Raw genomic sequence first — 17623 nt, 5'->3', positions numbered from 1 at the left:
ATTCCACTAATAATTGGCGCCCCTGACATAGCATTCCCTCGAATAAACAATATAAGCTTCTGACTTTTACCCCCCTCATTTCTTCTTTTATTAGCCTCATCAGGAGTAGAAGCTGGAGCAGGCACAGGATGAACGGTTTACCCACCTCTTGCGGGCAACCTAGCCCATGCCGGAGCATCTGTTGATTTAACTATTTTCTCACTCCACCTTGCAGGTGTATCATCCATCCTAGGGGCTATTAATTTTATTACAACTATTATTAATATAAAACCACCAGCTCTTTCACAATACCAAACACCTTTATTTGTATGGGCTGTATTAGTCACTGCTGTACTTCTCCTCCTTTCCCTTCCTGTTCTTGCTGCAGGGATTACAATATTATTAACTGATCGAAACCTTAATACAACTTTCTTTGACCCCACTGGCGGAGGAGACCCCATTCTATACCAACACTTATTCTGGTTTTTTGGCCATCCTGAAGTTTATATTTTAATTATTCCCGGATTTGGAATAATCTCCCACATTGTAACATACTACTCCGGAAAAAAGGAACCTTTCGGATATATGGGCATGGTCTGAGCCATAATAGCCATTGGACTACTAGGGTTCATTGTATGGGCCCACCACATGTTCACAGTTGGAATAGATGTTGACACCCGGGCCTACTTTACATCCGCTACTATAATCATTGCCATTCCCACAGGGGTCAAAGTATTTAGCTGACTAGCAACTCTACATGGAGGCTCCATTAAATGAGAAACCCCACTCTTATGAGCACTGGGCTTTATTTTCCTCTTCACAGTAGGCGGCCTTACTGGCATCGTCTTAGCCAACTCATCCTTAGATATTGTCCTCCACGACACATATTATGTAGTAGCACATTTCCACTATGTCTTATCTATGGGGGCTGTTTTCGCCATTATCGGGGCTTTTGTACACTGATTCCCACTGTTCTCAGGATATACACTTCACAGTACATGAACAAAGGTACACTTTGGTGCAATATTTGCAGGTGTTAACTTAACATTCTTCCCTCAACATTTCCTAGGCCTTGCAGGAATACCCCGGCGCTACTCCGACTATCCAGATGCATATACCCTGTGAAACACCGTTTCATCAATTGGCTCTCTCATGTCTTTAATTGCCATAGTATTATTCCTATTTATTATCTGAGAAGCCTTCTCCGCTAAGCGAGAAGTCCTCTCAGTTGAAGCAACAGCCACAAATGTTGAATGGCTCCATGGCTGCCCTCCACCACACCATACATTCGAAGAGCCTGCATTCGTACTTGTCCAAACAAAATAATTCGAGAAAGAGAGGAATCGAACCCCCATCAACTGGTTTCAAGCCAGCCGCATAACCATTCTGCCACTTTCTTCAGAGTACTAGTATAATCGGTAATACACTGTCGTGTCAAGACAAAACTGCAGGTTAAATCCCCGCGCACTCTTAAAATACATGGCATATTCCACACAGCTAGGCTTTCAAGACGCAGCTTCCCCCATTATAGAAGAACTCTTACACTTTCATGACCACGCCCTAATAATTATTCTTCTTATTAGCGTTCTAGTCACGTATATAATAGTAGTTACTACTTACACCAAACTTTACAATAAAAACATTACAGACTCACAACTAATTGAAACAATCTGAACTATTTTACCTGCAATAACCCTCACCCTTATTGCCCTACCATCTCTTCGCATCCTTTACCTAATAGATGAAATTAATAAACCACATCTTACTATTAAAGCCATTGGACACCAATGATACTGAACCTATGAGTACTCTGACTACGTAGCGCTTGAATTTGACTCCTACATGATTCCTACATCTGACCTCCTGCCAGGTCAATTCCGCCTTTTAGAGGTGGACCATCGAATAGTTACACCTATTGGAAGCCCTATGCGAGTTCTTGTTTCTGCAGAAGATGTTCTACATTCCTGAGCAGTCCCAGCCCTTGGTGTTAAAATAGATGCCGTCCCGGGACGACTAAATCAAACAGCTTTTACTGTATCTCGACCAGGTGTATTTTATGGTCAATGCTCCGAAATCTGCGGAGCTAACCATAGCTTTATACCTATTGTAGTAGAAGCAGTTCCCCTTGAACACTTCGAAAATTGATACACTATAATACTTCAAGACGCATCACTGGGTAGCTAAATCGACCAAAGCGTTAGCCTTTTAAGCTAAAGACTGGTGACTTCAATCACCCCCAGTGAATGTAATAGTCGCCAGCCCCGACTACTCCAAGAAATAAAATATATGAGATCGCTCAAGATAGTTAAATTACCAACTCTTGGTTACATGCCACAACTTAACCCTCGACCATGATTCTTACTACTTTTAAGCATGTGAGTAATCTTCTCGTTACTTACATTCCCAAACATTTTAAAAACCAATCACCCACACCACCCCAATGCAAAGTCACTTAAAGATAATTTGAATTTAAAAATTAAAAATTAAATGGTACTAAGCTACTTTGACCAGTTTTCACCCTCAGAATACCTAGGGATTCCTCTGATTATCCCGGCCCTTATCTTCCCGCACATTATTTTTCTCCTCCAATCGCCTAAGTGATTAAGCAACCGAACTCTCACACTTCAACAATGACTTATAATAAAGGCAACTCATAATTTATTTAACCCATTAAAAGCAGAAGGTCATAAATGAGCAGCCTTACTAATTGCTCTGCTTATCTATCTCATTTCGCTTAATACCTTAGGACTATTACCATATACATTTACACCAACCACCCAACTATCAATTAACCTATCTTTGGCAATACCACTTTGACTAATGACCTTAATCCTTGGAATATGGTACCAACCAAACCCAACCCTCGCCCACCTTTTACCCCAAGGAACCCCAACCCCCCTTATCCCGGCCCTTGTAATGATCGAGACTATCAGCCTTTGTATTCGACCATTAGCTTTAGGAGTCCGATTAACGGCAAACCTTACGGCTGGCCATCTTCTAATCCAACTGATCTCTACAGCCAGCCTGACACTCCTCCAAATCATGCCTGCAGTAGCTTTACTAACTACAGTACTTCTAGTCTTCTTAACGTTACTAGAAGTTGCAGTAGCATTAATTCAAGCATATGTATTCGTCCTACTCCTAACTCTTTACTTAGAAGAGAATATCTAATGGCTCACCAAACTCACCCCTATCATATAGTCGACCCAAGTCCTTGACCCCTTACAGGCGCAGTTGCTGCCTTATTAATAACATCAGGCCTTGCTATTTGATTCCACTACCACACAATTACACCCATTATTCTTGGGTTTATTCTTCTCCTTCTTACAATATATCAATGATGACGAGATATTGTCCGAGAAGCAACCTTTCAAGGACACCATACGCCCCCCGTACAAAAAGGTTTACGATACGGTATGATTCTTTTTATTACATCAGAAGTATTCTTCTTCCTCGGATTTTTTTGAGCATTCTACCACTCCAGCCTAGCACCAACCCCTGAACTAGGAGGTTGCTGACCCCCTACTGGTATTACAACTTTAAACCCTTTTGAAGTCCCACTCCTAAACACTGCTGTCCTACTAGCATCCGGGGCCACAGTAACTTGAGCACACCATAGTCTAATACAAGGACAACGAAACCAAACAATACACTCACTCTTTCTAACAGTAGTATTAGGCCTCTATTTTACAGCACTTCAAGCTATAGAATATTACGAGGCCCCCTTCACGATCGCAGACAGTGTCTACGGCTCCACCTTCTTCGTGGCTACCGGTTTCCATGGATTACATGTTATTATTGGAACCACTTTCCTAGCTGTATGCCTCCTCCGACAAATTTATCACCACTTCACCTCTCAGCACCACTTCGGATTTGAAGCAGCTGCTTGATACTGACACTTCGTTGATGTTGTCTGATTATTCTTATACATCTCTATCTACTGATGAGGTTCATAATCTTTCTAGTAACAAATAAGTATAAGTGGCTTCCAACCACCAGGTCTTGGTTTAAACCCGAGGAAAGATAGTGAGCCTACTAACAACAAACATAGCCATCGCCGCAGCCCTTTCGACTCTATTTATCCTAGTCTCATTCTGGCTCCCACAATTAACCCCAAGCCATGAAAAGCTCTCCCCCTACGAATGCGGATTTGACCCGACGGGGTCTGCCCGCCTGCCTTTCTCAATACGGTTTTTCCTAATCGCTATTTTATTTCTTCTTTTCGATTTAGAAATCGTCTTACTTATACCCTTGCCATGAGGGGCCCAAGTAGCATCCCCAGTCTATGCATTTATACTTATATCCTCAATTCTAATCCTTTTAACCCTTGGTCTAATTTACGAATGACTACAAGGAGGCTTAGAATGAGCGGAATATGAAAGTTAGTTTAGAAAAATACTTGATTTCGACTCAAGAGATCCTCGACATAAGCCCGAGACTTTCATCATGACTTTGCCCTTATTTGCTATTTCCTCTGCCTTTGCCTTCGGCATGCTAGGCCTAACAGTTAACCGAGTCCACCTGCTATCAGCACTTCTTTGTTTAGAGAGTATAATACTTTCCCTATTCATAGGACTCTCATTATGAATATTACAACTAGGGAGCTTCAACTTCTCTACCCCCCCAATATTCATATTAGCCCTATCTGCCTGCGAAGCTAGCGTAGGATTAGCTTTATTAGTGGCCTCTACCCGAACACACGGTTCAGATCGTATCCAAACTTTTAATCTTTTACAATGCTAAAAATCCTTATCCCCACATTAATATTAACACCCACTATTTGATTTTCTCCCTTACGCCAAGCATGATCTGCCACTATAACCTACGGCCTTCTTTTAGCCACAATAAGCCTACTTTGACTTAAACATTCTTCAGAAACTACATGAACACACATAAACTCCTATATAGCAGTCGACTATATCTCTGGGCCCCTTCTAGTCCTCACATGCTGACTTCTTCCTTTAATAATTTTAGCCAGTCGAGGCCATATAAGCTTAGAACCAGCTGAACGTCAACGAATATTCCTTTTACTACTAACCACATTGCAGGCCCTACTAATCCTTGCCTTTAGTGCCACAGAGCTAATAATATTTTACCTCATATTTGAAGCCACCCTTATCCCAACCTTGGCCATAATTACTCGTTGAGGTAATCAAGCAGAGCGGTTAAATGCAGGCACATACTTTTTATTTTACACTCTAGCAGGATCACTGCCTTTACTGGTCTCACTTATAGTGCTTCAAAACTCAACAGGCACTTTATCACTCTTAACCCTATCTTTTAACCACTTCAATCTCGATAGCACTTATAGTAATAAAGCTCTATGAGTCGGCTGTTTAGTAGCGCTTCTAGTAAAAATACCACTATATGGAGTACACCTCTGATTACCGAAAGCTCATGTTGAAGCCCCTGTAGCAGGATCCATAATTCTAGCTGCCGTACTCTTAAAGCTCGGGGGATACGGAATAATACGAATCACAATACTATTAACACCTTTAACAAAAGACTTAAGCTACCCTTTTATTATCCTTGCCCTCTGAGGACTTATTATAACAGCCTCAATCTGTTTACGACAAACAGACCTTAAATCATTAATTGCCTACTCCTCAGTAGCCCACATAGGACTTGTAATCGCAGGAATCTTAACACAAACAACTTGAGGTTACCTAGGAGCACTTACTTTAATAGTTGCACATGGACTTACCTCCTCCGCCCTTTTTTGCCTAGCGAATACCAACTATGAACGAACCCACAGCCGAACAATCATCTTAATTCGAGGGGCCCAACTAATTCTTCCCCTTATAGGGACATGATGACTAATTGCCAGTTTAGCTAACTTAGCCCTACCACCCCTCCCGAACCTTGTTGGAGAATTGCTACTAATCGTAACACTATTTAAATGATCAACATGATCTATTATCCTAACAGGAGCAGCAACACTTATCACTGCTGCCTACTCACTTTATATATTCCTGCTTACTCAACGGGGCCCAACACCCCCTCACATCCTAGCCTTAGAGCCAACCTACACCCGAGAGCACCTGCTGCTAGCCCTTCACCTCCTCCCACTCCTCCTACTAACGCTAAAGCCAGAGTTAATTTGAAATTAGCCGCCGACATAGTTTAAAAAACACTAGATTGTGATTCTAGAGATAAGGGTTAAACTCCCTTTGTCAGCTGGAATGAGGCTTGCAGCTAAAAAACCTGCTAAGTTTTGGTACCCTAGTTGGATTCTAGGGCTCGTTCGACCTCGCTTTTGAAGGATAACAGCTTATCCCTTGGTCTTAGGATCCAAAAACTCTTGGTGCAAATCCAAGCAAAAGCTATGATTTCAAATGCAAATTTAATCACCTCTAGCTTTATCATTTCCTTAATCCTTCTTACTCGGCCATTATTAATACTAGCTTTTTATTCTTCAAAATCTGATGGTCATACCATGCTTCAAGTAAAAAAAGCAGTTAAATCTGCACTCATAGTAACAAGCTTAGCTTTATTTTTATTTATCAATGAGGGAGCACAAGCGATTACAACAACCTGGATTTGAATAGAGCTACACACACTTACTATCACCGTAAGCTTTAAAGTAGATAATTACTCAATCATTTTTTCTCCCATTGCACTATTTGTCACCTGGTCTATTCTTGACTTCGCTTCTTGATATATAAAAAACGACCCATACATTGACCGTTTTTTTAAATACTTACTAATCTTTCTAATCTCTATAATTGTGCTGACCACTGCCGGCAATATGTTTCAACTCTTTATTGGCTGAGAAGGGGTTGGGATTATATCTTTCTTACTCATTAGCTGGTGAACAGGCCGAGCAGACGCAAACACTGCAGCTCTTCAGGCGGTGGTTTATAACCGAATTGGTGATATTGGTCTTATCCTGACTATAGCATGACTGGCAACAAACTTAAACTCCTGAGAATTACAAGAAATGTTTACAAGCGCTAAAAACTACGACCTTACACTTCCCTTATTCGGCCTAGTGCTTGCCGCAAGTGGAAAATCAGCCCAATTTGGCCTCCACCCTTGACTCCCTTCGGCAATGGAGGGCCCAACCCCTGTTTCTGCACTACTTCACTCAAGTACAATGGTTGTTGCAGGAATTTTCTTACTAATTCGAATAAACCCACTGATGGAGAATAATCAAACTATTTTAACCGTCTGCCTATGCCTAGGGGCCCTTACCACCTTCTTTACAGCAACATGCGCCCTCACCCAAAATGATATTAAAAAAATCATTGCTTTCTCAACATCAAGCCAACTAGGTCTAATAATAGTAACAATTGGACTTAACCAACCGGAACTAGCATTCCTACACATCTGTACACACGCCTTCTTCAAGGCTATACTATTCCTCTGCTCGGGCTCACTAATTCACAGCTTAAACAATGAGCAAGACATTCGAAAAATGGGGGGCACTTTCAGTACCACACCCTTCACAACATCCTCCCTCATAATTGGAAGCTTGGCTCTCACGGGGACCCCCTTTTTAACCGGGTTCTTTTCTAAAGACCCTATTATTGAAGCACTTAACACATCTTATTTAAACGCATGAGCACTAACTTTAACTCTACTAGCCACTTCTTTCACTGCTGTTTACAGCCTTCGAATTATTTTCTTCGTATCAATGAAACACCCTCGATTTAACCCGCTAAGCCCTATCAATGAAAACAGCCCCTTAATAATTAAACCAATCAAGCGCCTAGCCTGAGGAAGCATCATTGCAGGCTTTATCATCAACTTGAATGTTACCCCACTTAAGACACCGATTCTTACAATAACCTTTATTGCTAAATTAGCTGCGCTTTTAGTGACAATTATAGGCCTCTTAGCAGCATTAGAACTTGCATCAATAACCAACAAACAGCTAAAACCAATCCCCACTCAACCAACACACAACTTCTCCAATCTCCTGGGATTCTTTCCAACAATCATACACCGAATCATACCAAACCTAACCCTTATATTAGGTCAGAAAATTGCAACCCAGATGGTCGATCTAGCATGGTTAGAAAAAATTGGCCCAAAGGCAACAATTGCCCTAAACCTTCCTATAATTACAGCCACCAACGACACCCAACAAGGTATAATCAAAACCTACGTGACTATATTCTCCCTTACCCTCACCCTTACACTAGCTTTCCTAATATTCCAAACTAGAGTGCACGAAATCCCCCACGACCTCCCCCACGCGTTAATTCAAGGACAATCAATAAGGTTATTAATAAGGCCCAGGCACTTATAACCAACAAACCTCCACCCAAAGAATACATAAAACCAACGCCGGGAGCATCACCTCCTCAGACAAGCCCCATTCCGACCTCCTCCACTCCCAAAAGCAAAACTTCAAGATCGCTCCCAAACAAAAAATAATAAGCTGCTAGAAACACAATAGAATAAAAGAAAATACAAGGTAGGACAAAAATACTACCTAAACCTTCAGGATAAGGCTCAGCTGCTAGTGCTGCAGTATATGCAAACACAACTAACATTCCCCCTAAATAGACTAGAAACAAAATAAGAGATAAAAAAGGGCCGCCTAAGCCTGCTAAAATTGCACATCCCAGGCCTGAAGAAAGTACCAGACCAAATGCAGCAAAGTAAGGAGAAGGGTTAGAAGACACAATAATTGACCCAAGCATCCACCCAAAAAAAAGAAGAAACATTGTAAGTGTCATAATTTTTACCAGGAGTTCAACCAGGACCTGTAACTTGAAAAATTACCGTTATAATTTAACTATAAAAACCTTAATGACAAGCCTCCGAAAAACCCATCCTATTTTTAAGATTGTTAATAATGCTATCATCGATCTCCCTACCCCTCTCAATATTTCGGTCTGATGAAATTTTGGCTCCCTCCTTGGTCTCTGCCTTGCTACCCAGATCCTAACTGGCCTATTTTTAGCGATACATTATGCCCCTAGTATTGACGCTGCCTTTTCATCCGTTGTACACATCTGTCGAGACGTAAATTACGGCTGACTTATTCGCAACCTACACGCAAACGGCGCATCCTTTTTCTTCATCTGTATCTACCTACACATTGGACGAGGCCTTTACTACGGATCGTACCTTAACAAACAAACTTGAAATATTGGAGTAATTCTCCTTCTTCTTGTGATAATAACAGCTTTCGTCGGATACGTTTTACCCTGAGGGCAAATATCGTTCTGAGGTGCTACCGTTATTACAAACCTTTTATCTGCTATCCCCTATATTGGGACCACTCTTGTCCAATGGATCTGAGGAGGCTTTTCAGTAGACAATGCCACGCTTACTCGCTTCTTCGCATTCCATTTTTTATTCCCATTTGTACTTGTAGCCGCCACCCTGGTCCACCTACTATTCTTGCATGAAACAGGTTCCAATAACCCGCTAGGTTTAAACTCTAATGCTGACAAGGTTCCATTTCACCCATACTTTAGCTACAAAGATCTACTAGGCTTTATCATTATTTTAATATCACTAGTAACCCTTGCTCTATTCAACCCAAATTTACTTGGAGACCCGGACAATTTTACGCCTGCAAACCCACTTGTTACCCCACCACACATTAAACCAGAATGATACTTTTTGTTTGCTTATGCAATCTTGCGGTCGATTCCAAACAAGCTGGGGGGAGTAATAGCACTTCTTGCTTCCATTTTAGTCCTTATGATCGTCCCATTTCTTCACACTTGCGAGCAACGAGCAATAACCTTCCGACCTACAGGTCAACCTTTATTCTGACTCCTAGTCGCAAACGTTTTAGTCCTCACCTGAATTGGGGGCATACCCGTAGAGCACCCTTTCACCATTATTGGACAAGTAGCCTCTTTCCTATATTTCACTATTTTTCTTGTTCTTATACCACTCTCCGGCTGACTGGATAACAAAATCCTTAACAAACGTTAGGCATTGATAGCTTAGTTCATAGCAATAGTCTTGTAAACTGTAGGTCGGGGGTTCAAATCCCCCTCAATGCTCAAAAAAGGGGGACTCTAACCCCCACCACCAGTCCCCAAAACTGGCATTCTACACTAAACTATTTTTTGCACCAAATCTGTTATGGTGTTAATACATATATGTATTAACACCATTAATCTCTTTGCACCAAATCTGTTATGGTGTTAATACATATATGTATTAACACCATTAATCTCTTTGCACCAAATCTGTTATGGTGTTAATACATATATGTATTAACACCATTAATCTCTTTGCACCAAATCTGTTATGGTGTTAATACATATATGTATTAACACCATTAATCTCTTTGCACCAAGTTGAGATATGTACAAACTGATAATAAGAACTAAAAATGTGACATACATACACAGTACATTTCAAAGTTCATGCATTAAAACTCAAAAATAAAACTCAATAAATATTGAATTGAGTAAACCCAACCATAAACCCCTATAATAGCATTTAAATTACAATGCGCAGTAAGAGACCAGCAACCAGCACAAATAAAGACACATGGTTATTGATGGTCAAGGACAATTAATGTGGGGGTTTCACTGAATTATCTATTCCTGGCATTTGGTTCCTATTTCAGGGTCATAAATTAATAAACCCCTATAATTGATTTAAAGTGGCATAAGTTAATGGTGGCATACACTAGCGGGAACACCCCACATGCCGAGCATTCTTTCTAGAGGATCACTGGTATTTTTTTTTTGGTTTCCTTTCATTTACATTTCACAGTGCAGAGCTAAGATTAAAATCATAAGGTTGAACATATTTCTTGCATTTAAACAAGTGTACACATGCTTTAAAACTTCAAACAAGAATCACATCAATTATATCAAGAGCATACATAAGTGAAAACAACCTTAATATATTAAGATTGCAATTACCCCCCCCCTACCCCCCCCCAAAAATGGGCGTATTTACAGATACAAAGATATACATAATATATGTATATATATTGTATACACTTTATAAGATACACTTAAAGATATGCAGGAATCAGGGTATTGGGTACAAATCTTTACCACATAAAATACAAAGATATACATAATATATGTATATATATTGTATACACTTTATAAGATACACTTAAAGATATGCAGGAATCAGGGTATTGGGTACAAATCTTTACCACATAAAATACAAAGATATACATAATATATGTATATATATTGTATACACTTTATAAGATACACTTAAAGATATGCAGGAATCAGGGTATTGGGTACAAATCTTTACCACATAAAATACAAAGATATACATAATATATGTATATATATTGTATACACTTTATAAGATACACTTAAAGATATGCAGGAATCAGGGTATTGGGTACAAATCTTTACCACATAAAATACAAAGATATACATAATATATGTATATATATTGTATACACTTTATAAGATACACTTAAAGATATGCAGGAATCAGGGTATTGGGTACAAATCTTTACCACATAAAATACAAAGATATACATAATATATGTATATATATTGTATACACTTTATAAGATACACTTAAAGATATGCAGGAATCAGGGTATTGGGTACAAATCTTTACCACATAAAATACAAAGATATACATAATATATGTATATATATTGTATACACTTTATAAGATACACTTAAAGATATGCAGGAATCAGGGTATTGGGTACAAATCTTTACCACATAAAATACAAAGATATACATAATATATGTATATATATTGTATACACTTTATAAGATACACTTAAAGATATGCAGGAATCAGGGTATTGGGTACAAATCTTTACCACATAAAATACAAAGATATACATAATATATGTATATATATTGTATACACTTTATAAGATACACTTAAAGATATGCAGGAATCAGGGTATTGGGTACAAATCTTTACCACATAAAATACAAAGATATACATAATATATGTATATATATTGTATACACTTTATAAGATACACTTAAAGATATGCAGGAGTCAAGTAACAAATACTTATCTTACACACCCCCTCTACTGTCTATGTAGCTTAAATCAAAGCGTAGCACTGAAGATGCTAAGATGAAGCCTCATAAGCTTCCCAAGACACAAAAGCTTAGTCCTGACTTTGTTATCAGCTTAAGCCCAGCTTACACATGCAAGTATCCGCGCCCCCGTGAGTACAGCCCTAAAAACTCATCTGAGTCACAGGAGCCGGCATCAGGCTCAAAATAAAAGCCCAGGACGCCTAGCGAATTACCACACCCCCACGGGTCAACAGCAGTAGTAAACATTAAGCCATAAGTGAAAACTTGACTTAGCCAGGGCACTTAAGGGCCGGTCAAAACTCGTGCCAGCCACCGCGGTTATACGAGTGAGCCCAGGTTGATAAAATCGGCGTAAAGGGTGGTTAAGAAAATTGCTAAGTAAAGCCGAAAGTTTTAGCAGCTGTTAAATGCTTACAAAAATAAGAAGCCCAAATACGAAAGTAGCTTTATAACTTCTGACCCCACGAAAGCTAGGGCACAAACTGGGATTAGATACCCCACTATGCCTAGATATAAACAATGGTGATTTGTAACAAATCGCCCGCCAGGGAACTACGAGCGAAAGCTTCAAACCCAAAGGACTTGGCGGTGCTTTAATCCCCCTAGAGGAGCCCGTCCTAGAACCGATTACCCCCGTTAAACCTTACCCCTCCTAGACAAACAGCTTGTATACCGCCGTCGCCAACTTCCCCTATGAAGGAAAAATAGTTAGTTAATCCGGCAATTGCCCGAAACGTCAGGTCGAGGTGCAGCCCATGGAGGGGAATGAGATAGGCTACATTCATTTTATAAATGTATACGAATGATACATTGAAACATGTATACTGAAGGAGGATTTAGTAGTAAGTACAAAATAGAGTGTTGTACTGAACAAGGCTCAAAAGCGCGCACACACCGCCCGTCACTCTCCCCGAAAATCTAAATTTTTTTACATAAACTTAGTATTTGATTGCTGAGGGGAGAGAAGTCGAAACAAGGTAAGTGTACTGGAAAGTGCACTTGGAACAATCACAGAGCGTAACTTAATAGCTAAAGTTTCTCCCTTACACTGAGAGGATACCTGTGCAACTCGGGTCACTCTGACACCTTACACCTAGCCCAAATGTTTGACCTTAAAACAAATATTAAATCACCAATACCCTAAATATAAACCCAATAAACCATTCTTTTACCCCAGTATAGGAGATAGAAAAGGAAAAATAAAATTCAGGAGCTATAGAAAAGTACCGCAAGGGAAAGTTGAAAAAGAAATGAAAAACATCAAGTATAAAAAAGCAGAGATTTCCCCTCTTACCTTTTGCATCATGGTTTAGCCAGTATGTTCAAGCAAAATGTATTTTAGTTTGAAACCCCGAAACTAGCGCGAGCTACTTCAAGACAGCCTATTAGGGCGAACCCGTCTCTGTAGCAAAAGAGTGGGACGATCTTCAAGTAGCGGTGAAATACCTATCGAGCTTAGTGATAGCTGGTTGCCTGAAAAATGGATAAAAGTTCAGCCTTTAGGCTTCTTTTCAAGATAGACTTAAAAACTTGAAAAGAAGCCTAAAGAGTTAATCATTGGAGGTACAGCTCCTTTGATAAAAGAAACAACTTTAATGGAAGGATAAGGATCATATAAAGTATGTGACAAATATATGTGGGCCTGTAAGCAGCCACCCCGAAAGAATGCGTTATAGCTCGCGCCATCATAAGCTCTTAATTCTGATATTTAAATCCAATCCCTCTAACACAGTACCAGGCCCTTCCATGCAAACATGGAAGAGATAATGCTAAAATGAGTAATAAGAGGCCTAGCCCTCTCCCATGCATAAGTGTACATCGAAATGGACTAACCATCGAAAATTAACGGCCCCAATTAAAGAGGGTACAGGATCAAAAAACATAAATTAGAAATACAACCTGCTAAAACCGTTAACCCAACACAGGAGTGCTAAAGGAAAGACTAAAGAGAAAAGAAGGAACTCGGCAAACAAAAGCCTCGCCTGTTTACCAAAAACATCGCCTCTTGTAAATATCAAATAAGAGGCCCCGCCTGCCCTGTGACTATATGTTTAACGGCCGCGGTATCTTGACCGTGCAAAGGTAGCGCAATCAATTGTCTTTTAAATGGAGACCTGTATGAATGGCGTAACGAGGGCTTGACTGTCTCCTTTTCTCAGTCAATGAAATTGATCTCCCCGTGCAGAAGCGGGGGTAAACACATAAGACGAGAAGACCCTGTGGAGCTTTAGACGCTAGGGCAGACTAATGTTAAATTATCCCCTCAAAGAATAACACCTAAAACCCCTGCCCCCATGTCTTTGGTTGGGGCGACCATGGAGTAAAGAGCAACCTCCACGTGGAATAAGAGTACTACTCCCTAAAACTAGGGCTACCACCCTATTTGTCAGAATTTCTGGCCTTATAGATCCGGCTTAAGCCGATTAACGAATTGAGTTACCCCAGGGATAACAGCGCAATCTCCTTTAAAAGACCATATCTAAAAGGGGGTTTACGACCTCGATGTTGGATCAGGACATCCTATTGGTGCAGCCGCTATTAAGGGTTCGTTTGTTCAACGATTAAAGTCCTACGTGAACTGAGTTCAGACCGAAGTAATTCAGGTCAGATTCTATCTATGAATTGACCTTCTCTAGTACGAAAGGATCGAGATACGGTGGAGTCAATATTGCAGATACACTCCCTCCCCAGCTAATGAATACAACTAAAAAAGACAAGAGACATATTAAATAACCTAAGAACAGGGGTATTGGTGTGGCAGAGCTCGGCTAATGCTAAAGACCTAAGCTCTTTTCACAGAGGTTCAAATCCTCTCACCAATTATGCCGTATATAATACTAGCATACCTCATCAACCCATTAACCTTTATTTTACCGATTCTACTAGCCGTGGCATTTTTCACACTAGTAGAACGTAAAATTTTAGGCTATATGCAGTTACGTAAAGGCCCCAATATTGTAGGACCCTATGGCATTCTTCAACCCATTGCCGATGGACTAAAACTGTTTACAAAAGAGCCTGTTCAGCCCGCAGCCTCTTCTCGAAACTTGTTCTTAGCCATACCAACAATGGCACTAGTTCTTGCTTTGATTTTATGGGCCCCTATACCCATACCTTGGCCAGTCCTAAACTTAAACCTTAACCTATTATTTATCCTCGCACTATCAAGCCTTGCAGTTTACCCGATTTTAGGCTCAGGTTGAGCCTCAAACTCTAAATATGCATTAATTGGGGCATTACGGGCGGTAGCTCAGACCATCTCATATGAAGTTAGCCTAGCACTAATTATTATGGCCTACGTAGTCTTTGCAGGAGATTTTAATTTACAAACTTTTAATGTGGCACAAGAAAGTTTATGACTACTATTTCCTGCCTGGCCTATTACAGCCATATGATATACCTCAACGCTAGCAGAGACTAACCGAGCCCCCTTTGATCTTACTGAGGGAGAATCCGAACTAGTATCAGGGTTTAATGTTGAATATGCAGGGGGCCCATTTGCCCTATTTTTCCTTGCGGAATACACTAATATTCTGCTAATAAATACATTATCCTCACTTTTGTTTTTTGGGTCCTACTATATGCAAGCATTACCACAGCTTTTCACAGCAACTTTAATGGCCAAGACAGTTTTACTATCCCTAATTTTTCTATGAGTACGTGCCTCTTACCCCCGGTTTCGGTACGACCAGCTAATACACCTTACCTGAAAAAATTTCCTCCCACTAACATTAGCCCTACTCACCTGACACTTAGCCTCAGCCATTGCACTTGCGGGCCTACCACCCCACTTGTAATTTAGGAGCCGTGCCTGAATAAAGGACTACTTTGATAGAGTAGATCATGGGGATTAACACCTCCCCCGACTCCTAGAGAAGGGGGACTCGAACCCCCACGAAGAAGTTCAAAACTTCTAGTGCTCCCACTACACCACTCTCTAGTAAGGTCAGCTAAAAAAGCTTTTGGGCCCATACCCCAACCATGAAGGTTCAAACCCCTCCTTTACTGATGAGCCCTGTAATCTTAACCTTAATACTACTAACCATGGGAATTGGAACAGCTGTTACACTCACAAGCTCACACTGACTTATTGCGTGAATTGGCCTCGAAGTTAATACTCTTGCTTTTTTACCAATTATTGCAAAAAAATCCGACCCACGGGCAATTGAAGCTGCAACTAAATACTTCTTAATTCAAGCAACAGCCGCATCAATAATTCTTTTTGCCGCGGTTGTTAACGCCTGATATACAGGACTGTGAGAGATTGGACAAACTTTATCACCCTACACCTCAGCCCTACTCACCCTGGGATTAGGCTTAAAAATTGGCTTAGCGCCACTACACCTATGAATACCAGAAGTACTACAAGGGACAGACCTTATAACAGGACTTGTTTTATGCACCTGACAAAAGGTCGCACCGTTCTGCCTACTATTTCAACTGCACCTCCCACCCGACGTTACTGTTGTGTTTGGACTTATATCAGCCTTTATTGGAGCCTGAGGAGGTTTAAACCAAACACAGCTCCGAAAACTCCTCGCCTACTCCTCCATTGCACACTTGGGCTGAATACTGATTATTATACAATTTTCACCTTCCCTTAGTTTAATTGCCTTTCTACTATATTTTATTATAACTGCTGCCGTCTTTCTTGGCCTTGCTCTAACCGGCTCAACAACCATTAACGCACTCGCTTGCACATCTACAAAATCAATTATAATATCAATTATACTACCTCTAACACTTTTATCACTAGGCGGACTACCTCCTCTAACCGGATTTATACCTAAATGACTTATTATTCAAGAATTAACGAAGCAAAATGCAACAATGACAGCCGCACTTATAATCATCCCCGCGCTACTCAGCCTCTACTTTTACCTTCGAATCTCTTACATCACCACCCTTACAATAACCCCCAACAACCCGACTGGTACAGCCATTTGACGGTTTCGACGATCGAGTACCCCCTTACCAACAGCCATTTGTATTGTTTTAGGATTAATAATTCTACCAGCCACCCCTACATTCTTAGCACTTTTTATTAGACCTAGGAGCTTAAGTTAACTAGACTATAGGCCTTCAAAGCCTAAAGCGAGGTCAATACCACCTCAGCTTCTGTAAGGCTTGCAAGGTCCTACCTCACATCTTCTGCATGCAAAACAAATGCTTTAAATAAGCTAAAGCCTCCCTAGGCGAGCGGGCCTCGATCCCACAAATATTTAGTTAACAGCTAAGCGTCCAAACCAGCGAACATCCGCCTACCCCCCCCCCCCAGGGAAGAAGGGTTTTAAGCTCTGACAGGTTTTTGCCTGCCTCTCCAGATTTGCAATCTGGCATGTTAACACTCCAGAGCTTGATAAGAAGAGGCTTAAGCCCCTGTCTGCGAGGCTACAACCCGCCACCTAATCTCGGCCATCTTACCTGTGGCAATCACCCGATGATTTTTCTCAACAAACCATAAAGACATTGGCACCTTATACCTCGTATTTGGCGATGATTTTTCTCAACAAACCATAAAGACATTGGCACCTTATACCTCGTATTTGGAGCATGAGCCGGAATAGTAGGAACAGCACTTAGCCTACTAATCCGCGCAGAACTAAGCCAACCAGGCGCACTCTTAGGTGATGATCAAATTTACAATGTTATCGTTACAGCACATGCTTTCG

The 17623-nt window shown here is 40.6% G+C and overlaps 1 protein-coding gene, 1 non-coding gene and 3 pseudogenes across 2 annotated transcripts; all 5 read left to right on the top strand.

Moving 5' to 3' along the window:
* Nucleotides 1-2286: 2286 nt before the first annotated feature.
* Nucleotides 2287-3935, top strand: LOC137592023 (ATP synthase subunit a-like). The gene is given in 1 exon segment (XM_068309862.1): nucleotides 2287-3935. A coding segment is annotated over 1 exon segment (684 nt). The 5' UTR covers nucleotides 2287-2466; the 3' UTR covers nucleotides 3151-3935.
* Nucleotides 3936-4081: 146 nt separating this feature from the next.
* LOC137592022 (NADH-ubiquinone oxidoreductase chain 4-like) lies at nucleotides 4082-9882 on the top strand (annotated as a pseudogene).
* Nucleotides 6305-9882, top strand: LOC137592020 (NADH-ubiquinone oxidoreductase chain 5-like; annotated as a pseudogene).
* Nucleotides 9883-9953, top strand: trnat-ugu (transfer RNA threonine (anticodon UGU)). Its single transcript has one exon. It is a non-coding gene; the product is annotated as a tRNA-Thr (tRNA).
* A 5979-nt stretch (nucleotides 9954-15932) lies between these two features.
* Nucleotides 15933-17004, top strand: LOC137592024 (NADH-ubiquinone oxidoreductase chain 2-like; annotated as a pseudogene).
* Nucleotides 17005-17623: the final 619 nt, after the last annotated feature.

The sequence above is a fragment of the Antennarius striatus genome, unplaced genomic scaffold (genome assembly GCF_040054535.1).
Source record: "Antennarius striatus isolate MH-2024 unplaced genomic scaffold, ASM4005453v1 scaffold_42, whole genome shotgun sequence".
NCBI classification, from domain to species: domain Eukaryota; kingdom Metazoa; phylum Chordata; class Actinopteri; order Lophiiformes; family Antennariidae; genus Antennarius; species Antennarius striatus.
Note: the sequence above shows the minus strand (reverse complement) of the source record. Positions and strands in the feature narration are given on the sequence as shown.